Source organism: Dermatophagoides farinae, chromosome 1 (genome assembly GCF_024713945.1).
Source record: "Dermatophagoides farinae isolate YC_2012a chromosome 1, ASM2471394v1, whole genome shotgun sequence".
Lineage (NCBI taxonomy): Eukaryota > Metazoa > Arthropoda > Arachnida > Sarcoptiformes > Pyroglyphidae > Dermatophagoides > Dermatophagoides farinae.
In genome coordinates, this window is record NC_134677.1 from 6,353,620 (window position 1) to 6,377,451 (window position 23,832).

At 29.4% G+C, this 23,832-nt stretch overlaps 3 protein-coding genes across 4 annotated transcripts in view; all 3 read left to right on the forward strand.

The window, feature by feature from the left end:
* Eph (Eph receptor tyrosine kinase) overlaps window positions 1-4,608 on the forward strand; it is a 79,068-nt gene extending 74,460 nt beyond the window's left edge. The window contains exons 13-19 of the mRNA XM_047054124.2: window positions 183-227; window positions 676-1,085; window positions 2,832-2,930; window positions 3,006-3,116; window positions 3,182-3,376; window positions 3,451-3,599; window positions 3,669-4,608. Coding sequence (XP_046910080.1) covers window positions 183-227; window positions 676-1,085; window positions 2,832-2,930; window positions 3,006-3,116; window positions 3,182-3,376; window positions 3,451-3,599; window positions 3,669-3,939 — 1,280 coding nt within the window. The 3' untranslated portion in view covers window positions 3,940-4,608. The remainder of the gene's footprint in view (window positions 1-182; window positions 228-675; window positions 1,086-2,831; window positions 2,931-3,005; window positions 3,117-3,181; window positions 3,377-3,450; window positions 3,600-3,668) is intronic.
* A 337-nt stretch (window positions 4,609-4,945) lies between these two features.
* Window positions 4,946-20,560, forward strand: LOC124492155 (uncharacterized). Of its 2 annotated transcripts, none has more exons than XM_075730489.1 (3): window positions 4,946-5,951; window positions 8,285-9,507; window positions 18,829-20,560. In XM_075730489.1, the coding sequence occupies exons 2-3, from the start codon at window positions 8,718-8,720 to the stop codon at window positions 20,307-20,309; spliced, it is 2,271 nt and encodes a 756-aa protein (XP_075586604.1). In that variant the 5' UTR covers window positions 4,946-5,951; window positions 8,285-8,717; the 3' UTR covers window positions 20,310-20,560. The 2 variants fall into 2 exon arrangements, with proteins under 2 accessions (XP_075586604.1, XP_075586609.1); XM_075730494.1 differs by having other exon boundaries at window positions 8,633-9,507.
* Window positions 20,561-20,859: 299 nt separating this feature from the next.
* LOC124492157 (uncharacterized) lies at window positions 20,860-23,821 on the forward strand. Its single transcript, XM_047054966.2, has 3 exons — window positions 20,860-21,951; window positions 22,004-22,066; window positions 22,130-23,821. Exons 1-3 carry the CDS (start codon window positions 21,864-21,866, stop codon window positions 23,707-23,709), a joined length of 1,731 nt encoding a protein of 576 aa, XP_046910922.1. The 5' UTR covers window positions 20,860-21,863; the 3' UTR covers window positions 23,710-23,821.
* Window positions 23,822-23,832: the final 11 nt, after the last annotated feature.

The window sequence follows — 23,832 nt, forward strand, 5'->3', positions numbered from 1 at the left end:
GACACATAATTTGTTTCGATCAAAACAAAACAGTGAAAAAAAGTTTTTTGTTCAATTTGAATCATCATTTGAATTTTGATTGTCATAAAAGAAAAAAAAATTTGATTTTTATATTCTACGTGAACACATTTTTCAATCAATTTTTTGTTCTCTCTCCATTTTTTTCTGATTTTATTCTTTAGTCGTTTCGACATTTGATCACGCACCTATTGTTCCAACACCAAGATGTAAGTATTTATTGCATTTGTTGAAATGAAAAAAAAAATTTATCAAATTATTATGAAATTAAGTCACAGGAAATGCACATGCACATTATTAATCCGATTATATTGTGTTTAATAATTTTGTAATTGAGTGTGTTATTAGCTAAAGCATTATTCATTCATTGCATATTCATTTTGTGAATTAGTTTCCAACATTCATTCAATCCTATTATGCTAACCTCAATAGTTTAGTTTTCATTATTTTATATGTGTAAGCAAAAAAAAAATGTGTCCATATTGGATTTCAGGATTTTATTTGATTTTTTTTTTCGTAAAGAATTTATTTTCATTCCTTTAATGCTCTTATCGAATGAAACGAACGATTCAAATTCCATTCCGCATCATTCAATTTTGAAATCGGTTTTATTGATTTTTATTTGTTTTGGTTCTATTTCTATGTCCTAAATAATAGTCAATTCAACATTTTCGGTGGCCACTCCTTTATTTACCAATTGTGCTACATCACGATCCTATGTTGATCCACATACATATGAAGATCCAAATCAAGCGGTCAAAGAATTTACGAAAGAAATTGATGCTTCACACATAACTATTGAGGCTATTATTGGTGGCGGAGAATTTGGTGATGTTTGTCGTGGAAAGCTAAAAATACCGGGAAAATCTGAAGTTACTGTTGCGATTAAAACATTGAAACCGACCACTGCCGAAAAGCCACGATTAGATTTCCTTACTGAAGCTTCAATTATGGGCCAATTTGATCATTCAAATGTCATCTATTTACAAGGCGTTGTGACCAAAACGAATCCAATTATGATTATTACCGAATATATGGAACATGGATCATTAGATGCATTTCTAAGAGTAAGTTATTATCATTAACAAAAAAATACGTTAATAATTTTCTTTGAATATTCGAATCGAAAATGTTAGTTTTTTGCTCGATATATCAAAAAAAAATTCAACAATATGATTTCAGGAAAAAAACCTAATGCATTCAAATTATCCATTGGTTATTGCTCATTCAGATTAACATATTGGTTCTAATTTATCATTCTAGTTTTTTTTTCATTCTTTAAATTATTATATATCCTTGACTTTTTTCCCGATATTTTCCGAATATAAACTAAACGATCATTCTATAATTTATGAACTCAATTTAATATATATGCCCTGGCTTGGCTTACAATGTTTGTTATTGGAGATGATGGAGAATACATTTACATCACATATAAAAAAAACCGAAAATATATTCTTTTCCGAAATTTTATTGTTATTATATACTTGATCACCCAAAAAAAAAAAAAAACTATCAAGGGCCGATATACTATAGATTTTACGAAACGCAAACACACACCACATACTACAAACATTATTATACAATAGAATTTCGATTCTAGAACCTTGAATGGTGATGATGATGATGATGATTGTCAATATAATACACATAAGCATTCAATAAAAAAACGTTACTTGAAGAAAATTCTTTCAAATTCACGGATCGTCCCTCGTTTGAATCGTCTGGATTCGAGTCTCCCTGAACCCAAGATTCAGGAACGGCAATCATATTGTTTCGATTCTTTTTTTTTCTATCTCGATTTTTCATATTATTTCTCGTGTTGCACACACAGACACAAACCAAAGGACAATAACATGACAAATTCCGATGAAATGCCATTAATGTTTTGTTAGCCAATTTTTTTCATTTCTTGACTTGATGAATCTGCGCATCGAGTATCGTATTATCTGCGTCATACCATAGTTCGCGCCCAGTATGCGGGATTTTCGAAAATTCTTTCGGCTCGTAAATGGCCATTATGGAATAATAATATTTACCTTCATTGCCATTCATAATGTTGTTCATATATCTATCTGTATTCCCAAATTTATTTTCATTAATTATTGATCAAATAGTCCACCTGGTTAATTCCTCATTCGATCATTAGCCTCCAACAGTAATACATAAAGAATTTTGGGTCTACCCATTTTTCAAATTATTATTCGTTATAATAATGAGCTTTAATTCTCATCTGTGATATATTTGAATTTTTTTCCGTATGTTTGCATTTGTTGGTTTCATCATCATCATCATCATCATCATTATCGTTTAGAGCTACTATAACCGAATATTTCTTTTTTTTCAACATAAATTTTATTCACTATAAGTATTTATATGTATTGTATTATATAAAGGAGTTAATCGCTTGTGTTTAATATTATGCAAACAATGAATGTGTGTGTCTATGAGCCGACAATTATCCATTTACCCATGCACACCTTATACAACATATATTCGAATATGAATACAGGTCGCTGACAAGTATAATTTGTTTGATTTGAATGGGAAAAAATGAAAGAAAAAATCATCGCCAAACTGGTTATGAATTTAATAATGGAATAAAAAAAAATTGAACTAGATAATAGCTTTTTTTTCTTCTTTTTTCTTCTTCATTTGTATAACGAATATGATTTATTACTTGACAAACATAGAAAATAAAAATAAAAATGATTTCTAAAATCAATATATACCGAAAAAAAAGAAAATTCATTCTAATCGTTTGGATGTTCAATTTTTTTTTTTACTCTTTGTTATTTGTTGTCGATGAACAGGCGAACGAAGGAAAGTTCACCATATTACAGTTGATTGGCATGTTACGGGGAATCGCATCTGGTATGGAATATTTATCCACAATGAATTATGTTCATAGGGTATGTTTTAAGCGATCAAAGTATATTGAAATGATGATTAATTTTACATAAAAAAAATATTTACTTATTAAATAGGATTTGGCCGCTCGAAATGTTCTTGTGAATTCATCATTAGTTTGTAAAATTGCCGATTTCGGTCTTTCACGAGAAATTGAAAGCGCTACCGAAGGAGCATACACCACAAGAGTATGTGATTCTTTATTTTTTTTTTTGATTCGGATAATAATAAATTGAATTTAATTTATTGACAGGGTGGTAAAATACCAGTCAGATGGACAGCTCCCGAAGCGATCGCTTTCCGCAAATTCACATCTGCATCAGATGTTTGGAGTTTTGGTATCGTTTGTTGGGAAGTAATGTCTTATGGTGAAAGACCATATTGGAATTGGTCTAATCAAGATGTAATCAAAAGTATTGAAAAAGGATATCGACTTCCTCCGCCAATTGTATGTTAATAATTTGTCTTTTCAATAACATTGATTCTATTAATAATCTATCTATTCATTTTTAATTCATTCAGGATTGTCCTGATGCTGTCTATCAATTAATGTTAGAATCATGGCAAAAAGATCGTTCTAATCGTCCAACATTTACACAAATTGTAAAAACATTGGACAAACTGGCCAAATGTCCAGAGAATCTAATGAAGTTAGCTCAACAAATGACAAGGTATTTATGTCAATTATATGAAAGGAATGTGAAAATTCATTTATTCTTTCTTTTTTTAAAAAAAAACAGAGTGGATCCATTCATCGAGCAAACTTCCATACCCGATGTGATACAATTCAAATCATTTTATGAATGGTTGGCAAGCATTAAAATGTCCAGATATCAGATCAATTTTGAACATGCTGGTATCAATAACCTGCCTGCTGTAGCACGATTAAGCCCACAGGATTTATTAACCATTGGTATTGATATTCCAAGTCATCAGAAAAAAATAATGAATAGTATCTTTTCATTACGAGCTCAAAATAGTATTGGTTCACCGGAAGGTTTTCTTGTTTGATACACACAAGAAAATATAGGAGTAGTATTTTGAAAACTAAAACAAAAAATCCGAACTTCGATGAAACAAAACAATTCAAATGCCAATTACAATTGTGATTTTTTTTCTCATTCATTTTTTTTCTATTTCTGTTATATTCATTGATTTGATTTTGATTGATGTTGTGAAATTAAAAAAAAACTCATCATCATCATCATTTTCATTTTCATTCTTGGAACAATCATTGTATCTGGAATCGAATATTGTTCACTAGAATCTAATCTAATCTCAATAAATTCTCGATAATGAATGCCAAGTCTGTAGTAAAAACAAACATCAATCTTGCTTATTATCATCATCATCATCATCACCACCATCATTATTGTTTGTTATTCATTTAATTTTAAATGTTCTCATATTTATTTTTTTTTCAATTATAAATTTCTTTTTTTTTCGTTTTTCTTTTCATTGTATCAAATACTTTTGTATCATACATATAAGCGGTCGAAGATATTTGTTTGTAGTATTGTAATTTTGTAAATAATAATAACATTCGTTTACGAATATGAATAATTTTTGCTCTGTATATAATATGATATAATGATAATTGTAATTTCGGAAAAGAATTATAAAGAAAAAATCCATTTTACATTTAAAATAATATAATAAAAAGCTCAAATATTGTGTTAATTTGATTTTGTGTCGAAAGAGGGAGTCACATTTATATCATTATTTTCTGAATAATTTAAATTTGTTCATTGATATTAAAATATTCGGAATTAAAGTGGCTCAACAAGTTTATATATTGCTTTTATAATCATCAACATGGAGGCCATGTCCATTTTAATTTTTTTTTGTTTTTCAAAAATATCTATCCTCTAGTATCACTGGATGGCGGAAAATTCAAAGGTTTCATTTGTACAATGTGTATTTGCTGTTCTCATCATGGATTCATCAATAAGCAACAGCAGTGGATATCATTACGACGAAAGAGAGAAAGAGAATGAAAGAGCAATCGAACAAGTTGGGGATACAATCACGAAGAATGAGATGAGAAAGAGAGAGAGAGAAAGAGAAGGAAAGCATTTTATGCCCACCGAATAACCAACCGACCAACCATCCAACAGACAACCTCGAACTATTACAGATTGCATACATGCATGTATTCTAAACACTTCGAGGATCTGTTGCATGCATACTACTTCGAGAACATTTTTTTCTGGCTTCAAATTTCGACACTTTCGCTGTTCAACAACAACAACAACAACCACAATGACGATGATGATGATCACAACAACAACAACTGCAACAAAAAGTGATGGCCATCGCTCAGATTCAATAATAATAATACATCCATATCAGATGGCTTGATCAATAAATGATTTTCGCTTATTGCCATTTGATTATTAAATTCATTTTTCTGAATTGAACATTTTTAATTGAAATTCTATTTAATGTGATTGTTGTGCATGGATATATTTAAATTTGTGCTTTTGTTATCCATCATAATGAATTCATACGAATTAATCTTCAAACAGACAATGTTATTATATTGATTATGATCAATATAATAAATGTTTGATCAGCCAAATCGTCGGATATATAACACCAATCGATATATGCTAAAATTGGAATAAATAAACAACAGTAACAATAAACTCAGTTTTTTTCCAGTCTCTTCGTCGTCATTCAAAGTTGAACAAAAAAGTAAATATTTATCCGGAACATTTTGGCCAATTTTAGTCAACGAAAAAAAAAAATAAAAAATCCGCTCTTCTCAAAATTGTTGTTTGTACAACAACGCTCGTACGTTTGTGTTCATTCGTTTTCTCGCATATTTGAAATGCATGATTTCAAATCGATCATCATTTTTTTTTTTGCTAACGGAGAAAAAAACTACATAAAAGTTTGTCATTAAAATCGGTTATAATATCATTGACGATTGATTTCATGACGTTCAACCTGGTTTTTATTCCAATTTCTATCGTTATTTGGATTTTATACATTTCTTTTTTGGCTTTACTTTTTTTTCGGTAAGTAACAATTTGTATTGGATTCATTGTTCAATTATATACATATACTACATATTTTGTTTGCCAATGATACGATTGATTAAAATCATACATCGGTTGGTGGCCATTCAACCATTTCATTTACCATTCCGAATATTGATAATATGTTTCGCATGTCGCACACACACACACACACACACATATGTCATGGTAAATGACATTCGGTTTTAGTTTGCTATCACATTTGTCCCAGCCTAATAATCAATGCCAGATGCCCTTCATCATTATTCTTCAGATCTAATAGATTAGTTGATTCATTCTGACCCACACGCTATTTTTTTTCTGATGAGAATGGCACGTGTTTAACTAAAGTCACGTTCCAAATCGTTGGCAAAACTAATTGATATGGGCCCGTACTTGGACTAATAATGCCGTTGCTATTGCTGTGTACATATTGTGTGTCACATCATAAAATCTAAGACAAATGAAAATCCTGAAAGAAATGTATTTTTTCTCATTTTTTTCATTCAATGTCCATGTGTTTACTACTTCAGTGTTCGTTTGACCATTTGTATCTACTTCTCGTCGAATCGATCCTGATGATGATCTGTTTTATCTTAGAAACTAGTAATATGTTTTCTAACAGTTTTTATTTTCATCTAAAATTGTAAATCATGAATTTGACCAATTTGATCATGGTTAAATTAAATTGAATAACATCTTCTCTTCTTGTTTATTATCAAGTTCAATCCATTCAATGATTGGTCAGAGTTTGTTGTTGTTTTAATAGATCGATCAAGTATTCAATCATCTATCTAAATCTATTTGAATCTCTTCATTATCCATCGTATCTCTACAAAGATTATATCTACATAGCAAGCAAAATATGCCCACCGAATAACCAACCGACCAATTTGATGATGATTATTACCTGCATAGCTTTGTTCCTGTCATTCAGATCATTTTTTCTGGAACAGTTATCTTAATCACTGTATGTGATCATTTATTGATCTATCGCCATTTCAGTTCAATGTACTTAATCATCCTCATCATCATCTAAAGACATTGTCCATTTACCTTTTTAGCAATAGCTAATCACAATGACAATAAGAACAACCAAAACAACAAAACAGAATAGTATATACAAAATAACCAATCGAATAAATAGTTTCAATGTTGTTATTGTCGTAGTTTTTCTGTTTTTTTTTTGTTATTGTTTGTTAGATAACGGCTAGCCAACTATGATTTTACTTTATACGAATTATGTCAATAATTTGATTGATGGAAATGTTGGATCAATGTTTTATGCACATATACACGCATATAACAATTGATTCATTCGATCGATGGTCTATTCATCATCATTCTTTCATTATTTGACGATGATGATTACCATTTGTATTATCCATCTTTCAATACACACTGATAGATCGAAAGAAATAATCAAATATTTTCTTTTTGTTTTTTTTTCTTTTCTTTTGTCCATTCATTTTTTTTGTATTCACGATTTTTTTTTGTTCGTTAAGGCGAACTTGAATTGATTTGAATCAAGTTGGCTATAATCGACATTTATTTATATATTTAAGTTATGATTATCATTATATAATATTTATCGTCATAATTTGATTGTGTTTATATCATCAATTTTAGGATTAGATTTTTTTTTGTTTTGTTTTGTTTTTCATATTCTTTTTACCAAATAATACTGGTTTTTCCGGTATATATCAATGTTTTGTAGGAAAACAAAAAAATTTGTCACTTGTTTCTTTGCATCCTGTTATATGATGATCACACATAAACACACATTTTTTTTATACTGAAAAGTTAACACTAACCTGTGAATGTCCTCATTTCGTTGTTTAGTATTTAAAGTTTGGCAATTTTTTTTTTCTGTTCAGCCTTGCTTCAACTTGATTTTTATCAAATCCAACAAGCGAGAAAAAAAAATCAACTTTTATTAATCAACACAAGTAGCGATATTTATTCATTTTCCAAATATATATTGGCCATAGAAAAAAAAGGAAATAAAAAACATCATCATTCATCTTATTGTGATGATCACACAGTGTATGTAATAGATTAGAAAGCAGAAAAAGCATTAAAAAAAATTTTTCAATTACACCAAACCATAGATGTGTGTTGATTTTCACTTTCCAAGAATAGAACAATTTTTTTTATGAGAATTTTGTTGTTGTTGTTGTTGTTGTTTACAAAATTTCATAACTTACAATAATAACATGAAAAATCATTGGACCGAACAAATTTTTCCGAATCGCATTTGTATTTCATTCATTTATTTATTTACATTTAATCTGTTATTACATTTGTGTTTGTATTTCTCACTCTTCGTATAGATAGTACATCGTAATCATCATAATTTTGGAACTTAAAATATATAGTTGTTTTGGAGGAAAACAAAGAAAAAAAAATTTCCTTATAATCCATATACAATTTGCATTTCATATTCATCCTTTTTTATTCCATTGGTCAATAAACATTTTTTTTTCATTTTTCATTCATTCTCAACTTGCAATCAATATATATTGTCATTCAAGACTATGCCTTTGTCACGATTTCGTTTCTATATATGGATTCATTTTTCAACTTTTTCTTCTTCTTTTGACAAATCATCTTTCATTATTCACAATTAATAGACAAGCAACAACAAAGCAACAAACCAATAAACAGAATTTTATTTGTAGTGATTTTTTCCTATGGTTTTGTGTAGATGGATTATTATTATGATTATATAATAATGTTACGTTAATCATAATTTTATACTGAATAATGACTTTTATTGAACAACAACAATCACCAATGATGGCCATCATTAGGCCATCATCAATGAATATAAGTCCGAATGAATTCTATGATTCAGCCATTGAATTAGTGGCTGATGATTATTCATCATCAACAACAAGTTATTGTGATCCATATTTATCTACAACATCAACAAAACATACGTATAATCAATCCAATAATTGTATTGCAGTTACATCATCGTCATCATCAGCGATCAATCGATTGACCAATTTAGTCTATACGAATCCGAATAACCAATCATTGAACACGTTAGTTTTCAATCCAATGTATAGAACAAAATTTAATGGTAATGATTCGAAAAGAAACCAACAACCAGTTTTGTTCGATCAACAACGAATCGATTCGTCAATATCGACACTTAAATCATCTCCTAAGTCATCAACATTATCAAAGGAAATCATTCCAAAACAAAAATCATCTCATCAAACATCATCGTCGTTAGTAATAAGCAATAATAGAACATTATCAATGATGGCTACTAATCCACAACAACCTGTCGTTGTCATCTCCTCTGATAATCAAAAATATCAGCCTCAATCATCATCAACAGCGATCAATACATCATATAAGGACAACAGAGAAAACCGAATTCATTCGGCCACAAAATATCAACCGCAGCAACAAATCAACACGAATATCAAGAAGCAGATTACTATTCAGCAGCAACCACTACCGTCAATATCATCATCATCATCACCACTAAGATCTTCACGAAGTTTTACGGCCAGCTATTGCTCACGGCCAAACGTGACATGTAAGTTTTTCTTTTTCTGTTTATTCTTCATATTCTTCCAAAATATGTTAGCACATTTTTTTGTGCATTTTTTGGTTTGATAAATGAATATCTTTTCAATAAAAAAAAATATTGATCCGGTATATCGTGGTACGGTAATTATAACTTTTCTCAATTGGTTGAATTCTTCATCCCAATAATTTATTTATTTTTTTCTGGCCTCCTATTCTCTGATCGTTATCACTGTTATGAAACATTCTTTGACATCCACATTATATCAAATTATTATATTAGTTCAAACAAGTTTCGTTTATTTTCTAAAATAGTTTTCTCTTCACTTGTTGTTGAGGATAATTTTTTCGCATTCTATGCATCTTCTACCATGATATGTATTAATGAATTTGATTTACAGGTCATATCTTTTTCATAATCGTCATTGACTTAACGGAAGTTGGTCATCATCATCATCATCATCAACAAGAAAAAAAAATTTTTGAATTTAATTTAATAATTGTTACTTGTCATGGTTTGTTTTTTTCCTATTACAGACAAGATAATTTAATTAAATCATGATTATTTCACATAATTAGAAACAAAAATTCAAGGGATTTTAATTTTCATTTTTTCAATGATAAATTTCAGTCATTCACTTGAATAACATTGAACAAGGTTTTTTCCAAATATGTATCTTCATTCATTCATTTATTTCATCATTTTATCCAACTAAAATGATGAAAAATAATATTATAACACTAACATTTTGCCAAATGAATGTATCAATCTTGTTTATAATGGATCTAAAAATAAAATCTTCATAACTAAATAGGATAATAAATAAAATATAATATATGCCAGCTGTATGTTATAAAACATACATTTGGGTACGGTTGGTTGGTTGGTTGGTTGGTTAGTTAGTTAGTCGAATCATCATTCAACTTGTAGCAAACTTGTTCGACTAATGTCTGTTGTTTGTGAAAAATTAAAATTGAAAAAAAATAACATCAAATGTGTATTGTTGGCAAATTAAACTAAGGCTAGAGATAAAGAATTACATCATGATGATGATGATGATGATAATGATAATTATTATTATTATCACCAGCATCAACATTCAATCACACAAACATGAAATGGCTTATACTTTTTATATATACACAGTTGGTGGTTTGACACTACTTACCTGCAATGTATGCTATTGATCTATCCACGTACGGGTTATTTAGTCTATTTTTTTTTTACTTCTTTTCCCCCATGTCAAGTCGAACATTTGTTTATATCCGATCCGTGTCGATTAATTTTCCATTTTATAATAATAATTGATTGAATCTTGATGATAATTATTATGATAATGATCATTATCATCATCATGTTGTCGATGGAAAGAAAAGAAGAAATTAATTTTTCCCCATCCATTTGATGATAATAATGGATTGTGTGTATGTCTTTTTATGTAATATGGATACAAGTCTCGTGTCAGCGGATCGGTGATGAATGGTTTTTTCATTCATCATCATCATCATCACCATCATCATCATGATGTTCGATAGAAAATACAATTTAAGTGTTCCAATTTTCCAATTCAATATAAATATGCTTTGTTTTGTTTTTGTTTCATTTTGTTTTTTTTTTTGTTTAACATACGGAAATGATTTCATCATCATCATCATCATCATCACCACCATCGACATCATCGTCGTTTGTATGTATTTTCATTTTTTTTTTTCAAGAAATATTAATAAAAACAACAGACATTTATTAATATTTGAAATCTATATCCAATTAATCAAATACTATAACTAGAATCTAGATAACTATTTTGTTTGTTTGTTTGTTTGTTTATCATTGAATACCAATGAATTCATTTTTTTATTACCATTTTCAATACTTTTATCGATTTGGCATTGATTCTACTTTTCGCACAATAATTGATTGGAACATCCATAATTAGAACATCCATCGATTGTCAATCATCTTTTTTAAAAAATGTTTTGTGATTGATTTTTATGATTTTGTTTCTATTGTTGTTGTTTTGTTTTCCCTATTGATGATGATTTTTCTTTTCTTTTCCTTTCTTGAAAATATAATAAGGATAAAAGATGAAAAAAAAATATTAATCCATAACTATCGTTTGTCTGAATGTTTTTTTTTATTATTATTATTCATTATTGTCGTAGATTTGACTGCATTTGTTAGCATCATAAATTGCCAAAGATAATGGAACACATTAAATTATAGCCAACAATATTGACGAGGATATTGTTCTGAAGTTTAAGGTGTTGCTGTTGTTGTTGTTTGAGTGCTATCAAATTTTTCCGCTGTCCATCAACAACAACAACAACATCGATTCAATTCAATTATGTTAAAAAGAAAAACAATTTTTTTTCTCTTATCCATAGACTGACAAAAAAAAGAAAATTTTGATGCATCTGTCTTGTTGATGTTATTGCATTGATTGACCTCTGTGTACACATATATTTTAATTCAAAATCAAATCAAACTGAGGCCAATTGGACAACACAATCATCGACATTGGTCAACAACTAGATATGGTAAATGAATATACGAAAAATCAACTAACAAGTTAGCTGCTTAAATTATTTCATTTCATTTTTTTTTCTCCATCCATACAACTTAATAAATTCATTTGATGTAAATCGATTTGTTTTTTTTCAAATTTTTTTTTATTTTTAAATTTTATTAGCTAAATTATATATGACACCTACACACACACACATAAATCATTTATATTATATTGGGTGCGACATTTTTGATATCTCATTTTGAATTCTTTTTTTTCTCATTCTAAAATGTAGTTCTAAAAATCAAGTTTCAAGTTTTGATCTAAAAATAATCATTTCATATTCATATTTTTTGTTTTCTTCATACAAAATTTTCAATGCATCCACAATTTGACTAGATATACATGAATAAATATGATCATTACATTCAAAATAATTTTTCCCACCATTTCCATTTCAATTGCTGAAAACTTTTCCTATTCTTATTTTTTTTTGTCATTGTTTCTTAATTTAATTACTTTTTCTATGTTCATTCGTTTTAATTGCCTTCACCATCACCATCATCATCATCATCATCATCATTATAATCCTAATAATCATCAAACGGTAGTTAGATTTACACATACAAGAATTAATTCCACATTTCACTATATAAAATGTAAATGAACATCAATGGCGGCCATGTCATAATAATAAGCCTATTAATTTTTTCACTATATCCAACTATATATGCACGCCAAATGATCACTATTGTCACTTGTTGATCAACATTGCCATGTTGAGTGAAAAAAATTCACACTATTCAATTTTAGTTGAAAAAAAAATTTTTTTTTGCGTTCCTGAAACTGAAACATGCTTCAAATTACATTTTGAAATCATAATATGATGATGATGATGACTAAGGATGTTTACGTGAAAAACAAATGATCCCTTGAAACATCCTTTTATGTACACGATGATGATGATGATGATTTCAAGCGATTGAATTAAAATGAATGGGTAAAAAAAACATTTTTTTTTTCATTTATTTAAATTTTTACTTTTCATCATCATTATCATCAGCACAACACAACAACAATATAATGATGATGATGATGATGATCGACTGAACATAACCAGTATATATAGAAAACCTAGATAAAAAAAAGAATGAAATTCAAATGGTAATTTGATGATGATGTTCATCATTGCATAAATTCATAAAATATATATACATATGCATTTCAATAAACACGGGTTGCATTCCATTTGACATGTTCATTGGCCTAGTTTTTGTTTGTTGTTTTTATTTTTGCACACAACACAATTATGACGATGGTCCCTGATGATGATGATGATGATCGGTGATGCGGTGGTTCCCCACCTTCAAAGTTTACCATGTTTCAATAAAAAAAAATTAGTTGTTCTACATATATTTTTTTTGCTTTTGTTATTATTATTATTTTAATATTTCATATTTGATAATGCATAATTTGACGATTGTTTTGATCAATAATAATTTTCATCTTTCATGCTTTTTTTTTGATATCCGTCATATTGATGAAAAAAAATCATAGGTTTTTGATATCCCTTTGACATCATCATGGCCACCATTATCATCATAGAAGAGAAAAAAAAATTATCTGCCTTATTCGGTCATTTGATGATATGATAATTATGCTTATGATAATAGTCAATCAGTTATGATTCCGAATCAAACACAAACAAACAAACAAAAAAAAACTTTCTTATATTTGACAACATGAATGGTTGAAAATGATTGCTCATAATAAAAATTGTTTTGAATTTCAATCAATAACTGTAACAATTATCAAGAGTGGTTGAAAATGTCCATTTGCGAAATAATTTTTAGTAATGGTCCAGCAACTTCCGGTAAAATATTTTTCCGGATCTTTATGATATGCCTCAATCTCATGATAAAACTGATCTAATCAACATTCTATTTTGAAAATATCAAAGAAAAATATTTGGTGGAACATGTTTGAAATCCATTTTTTCAATGTAAGTCTATGGAGTTCATCATTGATATCCACAACGTAAGTGTTTATGATGTTCACCATTAAGTGATGGTGTTCAATGTAAATGAATTGTTATTCAATGGTAATGATACATTTTTTTGCACCACTTGATTTCATCTTGATTGATGTTGACATTGTTGTGTCATATGTTGATGCAGAACAGATTGAAACATGGCAGGCATTAGGTTTTATGATTCTCCGCATCACATCTGATCTGTACATCATCGATTTTATGATTTTTAACATTTAAAGCAATCATCAGCGTCATAATGTGTGTAGTCTGGCAATCGATGAAAATGAAAAATAACTTTGGATTTGCCTTATTCGGTCATTTCAGATGGTTGAATGATACTGTTCTTTTTTCGATAATTATTCTTATCAATAATAGACAATCAGTTCCAGGGCTATTTCATGATTTCGTTGGCTTATCCACTATCAAACAACCTGGTGATAATTGGTTGATTCAAAAATTGATTCTTATCATACACATTTTAATACATGAACAATAAAATCCATGAATACATTGCCTAGGATGTTTTTAGTTGAAAATGCAATATTAGACTTACATAATGAACACCATACATAATAATCAAGAACTCCATAGATTGTTGGATTTCCGGATTTTTGACATACCAAATACTTTGATATTTTCAGAATCAATCAATTAATTGTATCTGGAAAAACAATCATCATCATCAATAAATAACATTTTAAAAAAATTTTTTTGGGGGCAGATTTCACCGAAAACCACCCGGTACCCTTTTCTTCTTTTTTTTGTTCTGTATTATTATTTAAAGATAACAGCAGCTTTTTCTGACATGATGACCGAATATGGGGCGAATAATGAAGAATAAGGGAGAAAAAAGAAATTTTTAAATTTAAATTGCAAATTATAGTCAACCAATGAATCGGTTGAACAATTTTTCGGTTCAAGTTACGGCCCTATTTTATATAACTAAAAACTATTCAGCTCATTCATATTCTTTGTTGTATTTTGAAAATGTTGTAAAAATATATACCAGCACCTGTTGCTTTGAATGACACTTGTAATGAATGGCAATGTATGTCATATGACCACCATCATTATCATCATCATCATCATCATCATCATTATCAGAATTGGTATTTGCTTGCTCGGTCGGTCGATTACAAACAATATACAGTCCGGTAATCTAAATAAAAGACAATTTTTTTACAAGCCGGAACTAGCTTATATATTCAACATTTTTGTTTTTCATCCTGGTTGTTGTTGTTGTTGTTGTCACAATTTAGATTTCAATTCATATCAACTGTGTGTATTTATGCGTGTTTGAGCTCTAAAGATAATTTTACAATTCTTTCATTTATTTTACTCTTCAGTCATTTTCAATCATTTGATCCGTAATTTAAATCACAAACATATGCTTCTGTTTTTCCTTATGATTTTCATTCAATTTTGATCGTTTTAGTCGTTTCATTTTCAATTTTTAAATGGCTACAAAATTGTTTTTTTTCCATTTTAACCCGAAGCAAAATAGCTGTCATATCATTATATTTCATTTCATTTCATCAATTTCATTTGTTCCTTTGGCCGTTATATAGTTCAATCTCAAAGAAAATGTGAATCCTATCAATTATAGCCATAAAATAAAGCCATCGGTTCTTGATTAGTTTTTTTTCGCACACAAACACACTTTTTTTTGATCAAACGAAGTAAATCAATTTTGTCGTTATCATTTCAACTGCTTCTGGTATGTTCATTGAATTTTCTTTTCAAAGTTGTTGATTGCCAAATTGTTCACATACATATAAATAAAAACCCGATGATCCTTAAAAAGGAAGATCCTGATCGGATTTTCTTGTTGTTCATCATTCATCACAATGTTGTTTCATTTAATACACACGCAACTAACACATACACACATCAATCTTGTGTAATATATCTTACTATCAACTACTGTATCATTCCAAAGAAAAAAAAATGATTGCCACTTGTATGAAATATTTCCGTTTTTCCTGCTATGATATTGTTGATGTCGTTGTTATCGATTGACGATGATAATAATGATGATGATGAGGATATGGATACCTTTCTATCTCAAAAAAGATGGGCAAACTTTTACATAAAAAAAACGACAACTTATTTTTCCATGGATTAAAGGAAACATCTTTTTTTCAGACAAAAGTTTCATGTTAACATCGATTTTTTCTACTAAAATACTAATAATCGATGACAGCCGATAGAAATCGTTTCATCATCTTATATCAATCAATCAATTGTATTCAATCCGGACACTGATTTTTTTCTCTACTAATAATGTTACTTAAATGATTCCCGATTGACGGTTTTTTTTCAATGATTCATCATTTTATTCAAGTTTGTAGATTTTATAGTACCGTTAATCGAGGAAAAAGGAGTGATGATGATGATGATGATGAACATGAACAAGAACAAGAACAAGAACAAGAACAAAAAGAAGGATAGAATAGATCCTTGTATCATCATCATCATAATCATCGTAACTCATTCATTCGAGTGTCGAATAAAATTAGATTGACCGACTTGAAAGAAAAAACATTACAACCTGCTCCAACATGTGTATAGTGTAAATACACACACACACACATTGATTCATAAACAATTAATGTTTAGATGAACAGGTGGATTTTTGTTACTTAACTTTAGTTTTAAGGATTTTTTTTTGTTTTTGTTGTTGATGGTGGCGATCAATATATTATCATTTATGTTTAGTGTGTGCATGATGACTAGATCGACAACCATCACAGTTAATGCCACTATTTACAATAAATAAATGAAATGGTGATAATCGACATAAAAGAAAAAACATCATCGACTTGATTATATCTAAAGTTAGATAATCCATCCATAATGAAAACAGTAAAAAAAAACTAAAATGAACCTTAGCATTGAAATACGTGAAATATAAATAGGCCTTATAATAGTGATTAACATGATTATGCAATTTTTCGTTTTTTACCTGGGCAAGCAAATGGTTGATAACTATCCATTTGATCAATATATGCAATGATGATGATGATGATGTTGAATTAGATTTAAATGTGTCGGTGGTTTTTTTTTGTTCATATCGTATATATCCCCGTAAATAATTTCTGATCATAGAAATTGGTGTATATATAATTGTAGAATTTTGATGCTATTTTAAGCTCATCAGAAATCAAGAAAGAAAAAAATGGACAAGGCTTTTGAATTGGCGATTTACCTCTATCTTTCACTCACTCCCTCTGCTTTAAATTTGTTTAAGAGTGTATATGAGAAAGGGAGAGAGAGAGAGGTTTACCTTTATTTATTTTTTTTACGTAATATTCATTCGCCTTTTCCAGCGTGATTGTTTGATTTATTGGTCGAATTGACCTTGTCTTCTTCCATCATCATCATGATGCTTATAGTATTGTCTTTTTGGTTTGTTGGTTTGTTGTTCGACCACATTTCACCGAGCATCACCTGAATCTTTTTCATTTTTTCTCTCATCTCATCTCCTCATCTTTTCTTCTCACACCTCTTGACAAACAAAAAATAAAAAGGAAAAAAAACCTGGCAGCAGTCGGGTAGCTTCATATTTTTACGCCATATTTGTCCATTATATTTATCCCGAAAAGTCTTTTATTTTTTTCAGATATCTTTCATTTTCTTCACCGAATCTCACCTCATCATCGCAATCATCATCATCATCATGGACCGACCGACCGACCAAAAAAAAAAACTTTCAACGATGGTACTTGATGATCAAATTCATAGATAAGAATGTAGTCTCACCACAAACAATACAAAATAAACTACAAAAAAAAAACGAAAAAAAGGAGAACGATGATGAATTCTTTGAAAAGAAAATATTATATTATTTCTTGTTACCTTATTCTAACACATGCACAAACATAAACACAAACACAATAGACCGATATCTATAGGTACAGTAGTAGTCTATAATGATAATGATAACGAATTTAAGTTTTTTAAGTTCTTCATTTTGAATCTCAATGAATTCCGACATTTTTTTTTGTCATTATTCAATCCCAATAACTGATGCTATAGCATCACTGTTGTCATTGTTGTTGTTGATGACGATGATGATGATGATGATGAAATCATTTTTCATGATACTTTGAGACAATAACTTGTTTTTTTTGTGTGTGGCCATTTTTTTCTCCTTCACTTTTTTTTAGTGAAAATAATTTCTGTATATATATTTTCTTGGAACATCTCATTTTCTTGTTTTCCATTCACTTTTTTTCAAATATAATGGATATTTTTTTTTCGTCTATACATGTGTACGTAATCTAAAGTGATAGTTTTAAAATGATTGTTGAACTACCAGTTAGTTCTATTGATATATACATCAATTAGGAACGAAATCGTTAAACTGTGTGTGTGTGTGTAGACCGATTGTTTTATATACGAATATACATAGAGGATAATGGTTTCATTTTGAGACAATGATCAAAGTTTTTTTTTCTTAAAAAAAACATCATCATCATAACCCAAAAATAAGGTCCATTTTTTCACCGACTTTGATGATAATATTAATCAAGCTTGATGTCAAAATGATCATTTTTCGTTCTATGATGATGATGATACACATACTATAGATATTTTTTTTTTCTTCTTATTGTTTTTTTTCTGTCACTTTTTATTTCTTTTTATCAGATGAATTGTTTGGAAAAAAAACGATATGATCAGGAAAAATTTATTCATATTTCAAAAATGAGAAATGAAAAAAATTCAAAATTTTTAATTAATTTCTTTTTGTTTTTCTTTTTGTTTCATTTTTTTTTGTTTCTATCCAAAGTAATAAGACGAAAAAGTGCTTCCGAACGTCTAGCCGAATCGAAAGGCAAATACATTGGCCGTATGCCATCGGATATGACGATCAATCGTTTTATTAATCAATCAGATAGATTGGATTATGGAGAACGGCAATCACCATTTCAATCAATTGTTCAAATGGAAACATCTACAGCTACTAGTTTAATTCGATCAAAGCAAACAACTAATTCATTATCGAATTCATTGATAACTGAAATTCATCATGGTTCAAACAATTCGGATAATAGAAGTTTAATCACTAAAATCAATAGTCATTTGAATAAAATTAAAAAACAATCAGATCAAAATAATCTGGTCAAAAAACGAATCAGTCCTAAATTATCTGAAAATTCAACAGGTGGTACTAGCAATTTGGAATTGCAATTAAGAGAATTGATTAGTTTGGATAACATGATTGGCGAAACTATCCAGCCTAACCGGATTTCAAAAGATGTTATTATAACAAAAAATGATGATCCACGAAGTAACTGTGAATCCGATGATTTAATCATACAACAAAATGATATCTATCGGGCAGAACTTAAATACATAGGCTCGTCATCATCATCATCATCATCATCATCTCATTCGTCATCATCAGCAACACAATCCACGAAAACCACCACAACCACCACATCATCATCATCATCATTATGTTCTATATTTTCCGAACCATATAACATTTCATCTTCACCAGAAAAAATGAAAAGAATTAACGATGAATTATTATTATCATCATCATCATTGAAAAAAGAAAATAAGTTTACAAATTTTCCATCACAGCTGCCATCTATCTGTGATGATTGGAAACAAGAAGAAAATTTAAATCTATCAACTTCTGTAATGAGATCTAAATCGGACATATCTCCATTATCAAATAATCAAAGATTTTTGAACAATCATTCTAATCCAAAAGAACAGGACATTGACCGATTATTCAAAAATCTATGTTTGAATTCTAATCTTCAACAGAATAATAACGATAACCGAATGGAAACTAAACGAAATGAACGGAATATAAGCTTCTCATCCAATGATGATTCAATGAAAAGAAAAATGCATCATCATACTAATAATAATAAGGATAATTATAATGTAAAAAATCATCACAACAATGAAATGATTTATCCAAGTTACGATGATTCAAACTCAAGTAAATCGACAATTTCGAATGAATTTTCTAGTTTTAATTCATCAAGTCAACTATCGGTTGATGAACCATCATTCAGTCATACCCATAATAGCAAACGAAGAAGAATTTTTCATCATCATGGAGGCAGTACTTCGAAATTGACATTCGAAAATCTGATGCTTCATCAACAAAACCTAGCATCATCTCGTTCATGTACAAATCTGTTGGCCAACTTTCATAATGGACCATCTGTCGTCGAACGTAATGCTCGAATAATCAAGTGGTTGTTCAATTGTCGAAAAGCAATGGATCATCAATCGACAATCATTTGATCATTGAATCAGTTCACAATGGTTAAATATCGATTGTTGAATGTAATAATGAAAAAAAAAATATTGCCTTATATGTGGCGATATTTTTAGTAGTCAATTTTTTTTATTATTTTTCCAATAATTGTGGTTTATTTTATTATTATTATTACTTAGACTAGTCGGCTACATTTTCTCATTAAAAAAAAGGATTTACAAATAACACAACAAATCTTGGATTTCTTGTAATGATAACAAATAAAGTTTTTTATTTAGAATTTGGTCCAATTCATTTTTTTTTTGCACAGATTGGTATGATTAAGAAATCTTTTTGGTAGATTCTATTTCATCGCCAGATATTGAATCAGATGTCGTTTGTGTTGGGCATTCTAATTTTTTATCGGCATTCTTTTTCTCGGGCAATGGACAAGAAAGATTTGCAAATGGTTGTGGTAATTGATAATTACCGATCCATCGATCAATCAATGGTTGTAGAATCGGATAAATGAATTTATACCAAATAAACAGAACGATTGGTGCAATAAAACAGGATATGCAGACCATTTTTGAATGATTAGATTGAATTTGGTACTGAAAATAAAAACCGTTGAGCCAATTTTTTGATTTTATGATTGAAAAAATAAACACAATATATAAAGCTGGCGACAGGCGAATTCATCGATTTTCTTCCATCGATTATATTTGTATCACAAAATTGTGGATACGTATACTTTTATTTTGAAATTGAATGATTTATATTGAAAAATCAGTAAATTGGTAATTGTATACAATATAGAATTGAACTCAATTATGAATATTAGAATACTCTACAATACAAATAATGAATGTGATATTTGATCAACAATTGTATATAAACCGAAAAAAATTGAATTGAATGAAATAAAATTTTAATGTAGTCTGAAATGATTGTTGCTCATTCATGATTGCCATAGATATATGATACAAGGCAAATAGTTTGACAAGGTAATGAAGATAACCTGATGAAGCAGGTTTTTTTTTATGGAGCGTTCATAGCCGAATCAAGTTTTTTGTTGTTGTCGTCGTAGTTGTCGAAATTCATTGGTTGTGAATCATCCAAGTTGTTTCAGAGGAGTTTTTTTGTTGTTGTGATCCGTACTCGTAGGCGAAGCAATCGAATTGTGTGTCTTGAAACAAGAAACCACGCAACGCGCGCTTTATTGCAGATAAGTTGACACAAGCTATTCAGCTTCGAAAAGAGAAATTTTGTTCGTTCGTCGAACGTCGTCAAAGAAACAAACATACCAAAGTGGTCATAGCCTTTGTTATACTGGTCTTTGAATACGTGCATTATACGATCATAAAATTGTTGTAATCATTGTTATTAGTTAAAAGTGTACAAACAACCATTCAGATTTTCCTGTTTGATTGTCAAAACTATGGACATCGATGTCACTTGAATCATTTTAATGAAATTTAATCCATTTAGTGTGATCACTCGTTTGTATTTTTTTCCTATCTCCATTATAATAAATCATCTTGTTTGTAAATTTTCATATATACAACAAATGTAAATGAGCTGCTTAATTATCAACAACTATGGCTGATTGTCAAATAAAATCTATTTCGGATCAACCGTCAAACAGTAAAGATGTAACCAACATTCCAGAAGGTCGTGTTGGTAAAGGTAAAATTTTATAATTTATTAATAGATCTCATATTTATCTTGAATTTTTTAGTTTGTAAAGAATGGCTTATCCTCGAAGATGAGAATCTTGCATATCAATTACAAAATAAAGAAAGTAAGTAAATTTAATCAAGTTAGAGTATTGTTTTATTAAAATTGAAATATTTATCATCTCAAGTTGAACAACATTACAATGAAAATCGAACGAAAAATCAATTGGTCCGTAAAGACATTCCATTAGCCAAACATTTACAGCAGCATGAAATTCTGGAAGCTCAACGAAAATATAAACATTTTCTTCAGGAACAAATTGATCACGATGAAAAGATGGCTCGAAAAATCGAACATCGATTATTAATGGAAGAGGAAGAAGCAAAAAAGGCAGCCGAAGAAGCTGATGCTAAATTGGCTAAAAAATTAATGGAAAAAGAAAAGGCTAAACAAGTTCGAAAAAGAATCGAAAAGGAAAAGCAACAAGTAGAACGATTATCAGCGCAAATCGGTACAGATTTTCGTTCACTAGAAAAGGAAAATCCTCATGAACAACAAGCGAATATCAACCAAAAAACATTAGATCGATATGCTCGATCGAAAAATCACCGAATCATGACTGAAGATGAACAAGAATTAGATCTTTCAGAATTCTGTATGCCTCCACCACCTGGCCTCAATCCAGAAGAGCTCAAACTTTTTCTAGAAGAACAAGATGCTGAAATTGCTCAATTACTTCAACACCAGGAATTGAAACGAAGTCGAAATCCAGAAAAAGAAAAATTAGTATTAATTGAGCAGCAAGATTTTGAAATAGCTAAAATGTTGCAAAAAATGGAGAAAGAACGTTATAAAAAAATTAAGGAAAAACTCAGGAATAATCAACGTTTGAATCAATCATGTGATCAGAATTCAAATTTTCGTGTTGATCTACGAAAAGAAGATCGTAATTACCAACGTACTTCCACACCAGTCACTTCATTGGAGAGTACATCGATTGAAACAGGTAAAGTTGAAAATGATTATGATATTCCGGAAAATCATCTTACATCACCACATGATCAAACATATGAAGAACCATACAATGTAATGAGTGAATTTTCGGAAACAACATTAGCTCAAAGCTTTCATAATATTGCTATTGATTTGGATCCAACTTATAAACGTCGCCTTAAACAATCACAAAGTTCCTCGTCACAAGGGAACCTTACAGAGTCTTGCGTGGACGATGATGATAATGATGACAGGGTTGAATTCGTAAATAAAACTGGATCACCAACTTTTCAACCTACACATCGATCATATCGAGATTCTTTGGAAAAACTACATTCAACATCTAGAATGACTAGTGGATATATTCGAAATACCCCATCTACATGTACATCATCATCTCGATCATCAAATGCTAGCTCTGAGAATCGAAATTTATATAATCAACAACAACAAAAATCCGACGATTATGCTCCACCACTGCCTCCCCGTGATATGTCGCTGATACATAATTATAAACCCACAACAACAAATGTTGATCCAGATCATCAGATCTGGAAAGAATCCATCCGAAGTAGAACATCGAATAATTTATTACCACCACATCATCCACAGCACCCTAATCGCCAATACAATGATTCATTAGGCATTCATCCATTGACAGCCAATGACCAATCATCGACAAATAATGCTCCTGTTCAAGGACAATGGCGTATGCCATCATTAGATAAGCCGCAGAGAAAAATGAACAAACAAGATGGCTGCAAGACACAGTGATTTTCCTTATTGATTATTAATTAATTGTTTTTTGATTGTTATCACTTTTTTCGAATAAATTTTTTGATTGATTGATTTTGAATTAAATAATAATAAAATATTATTATAAAAAATCTGCATTCT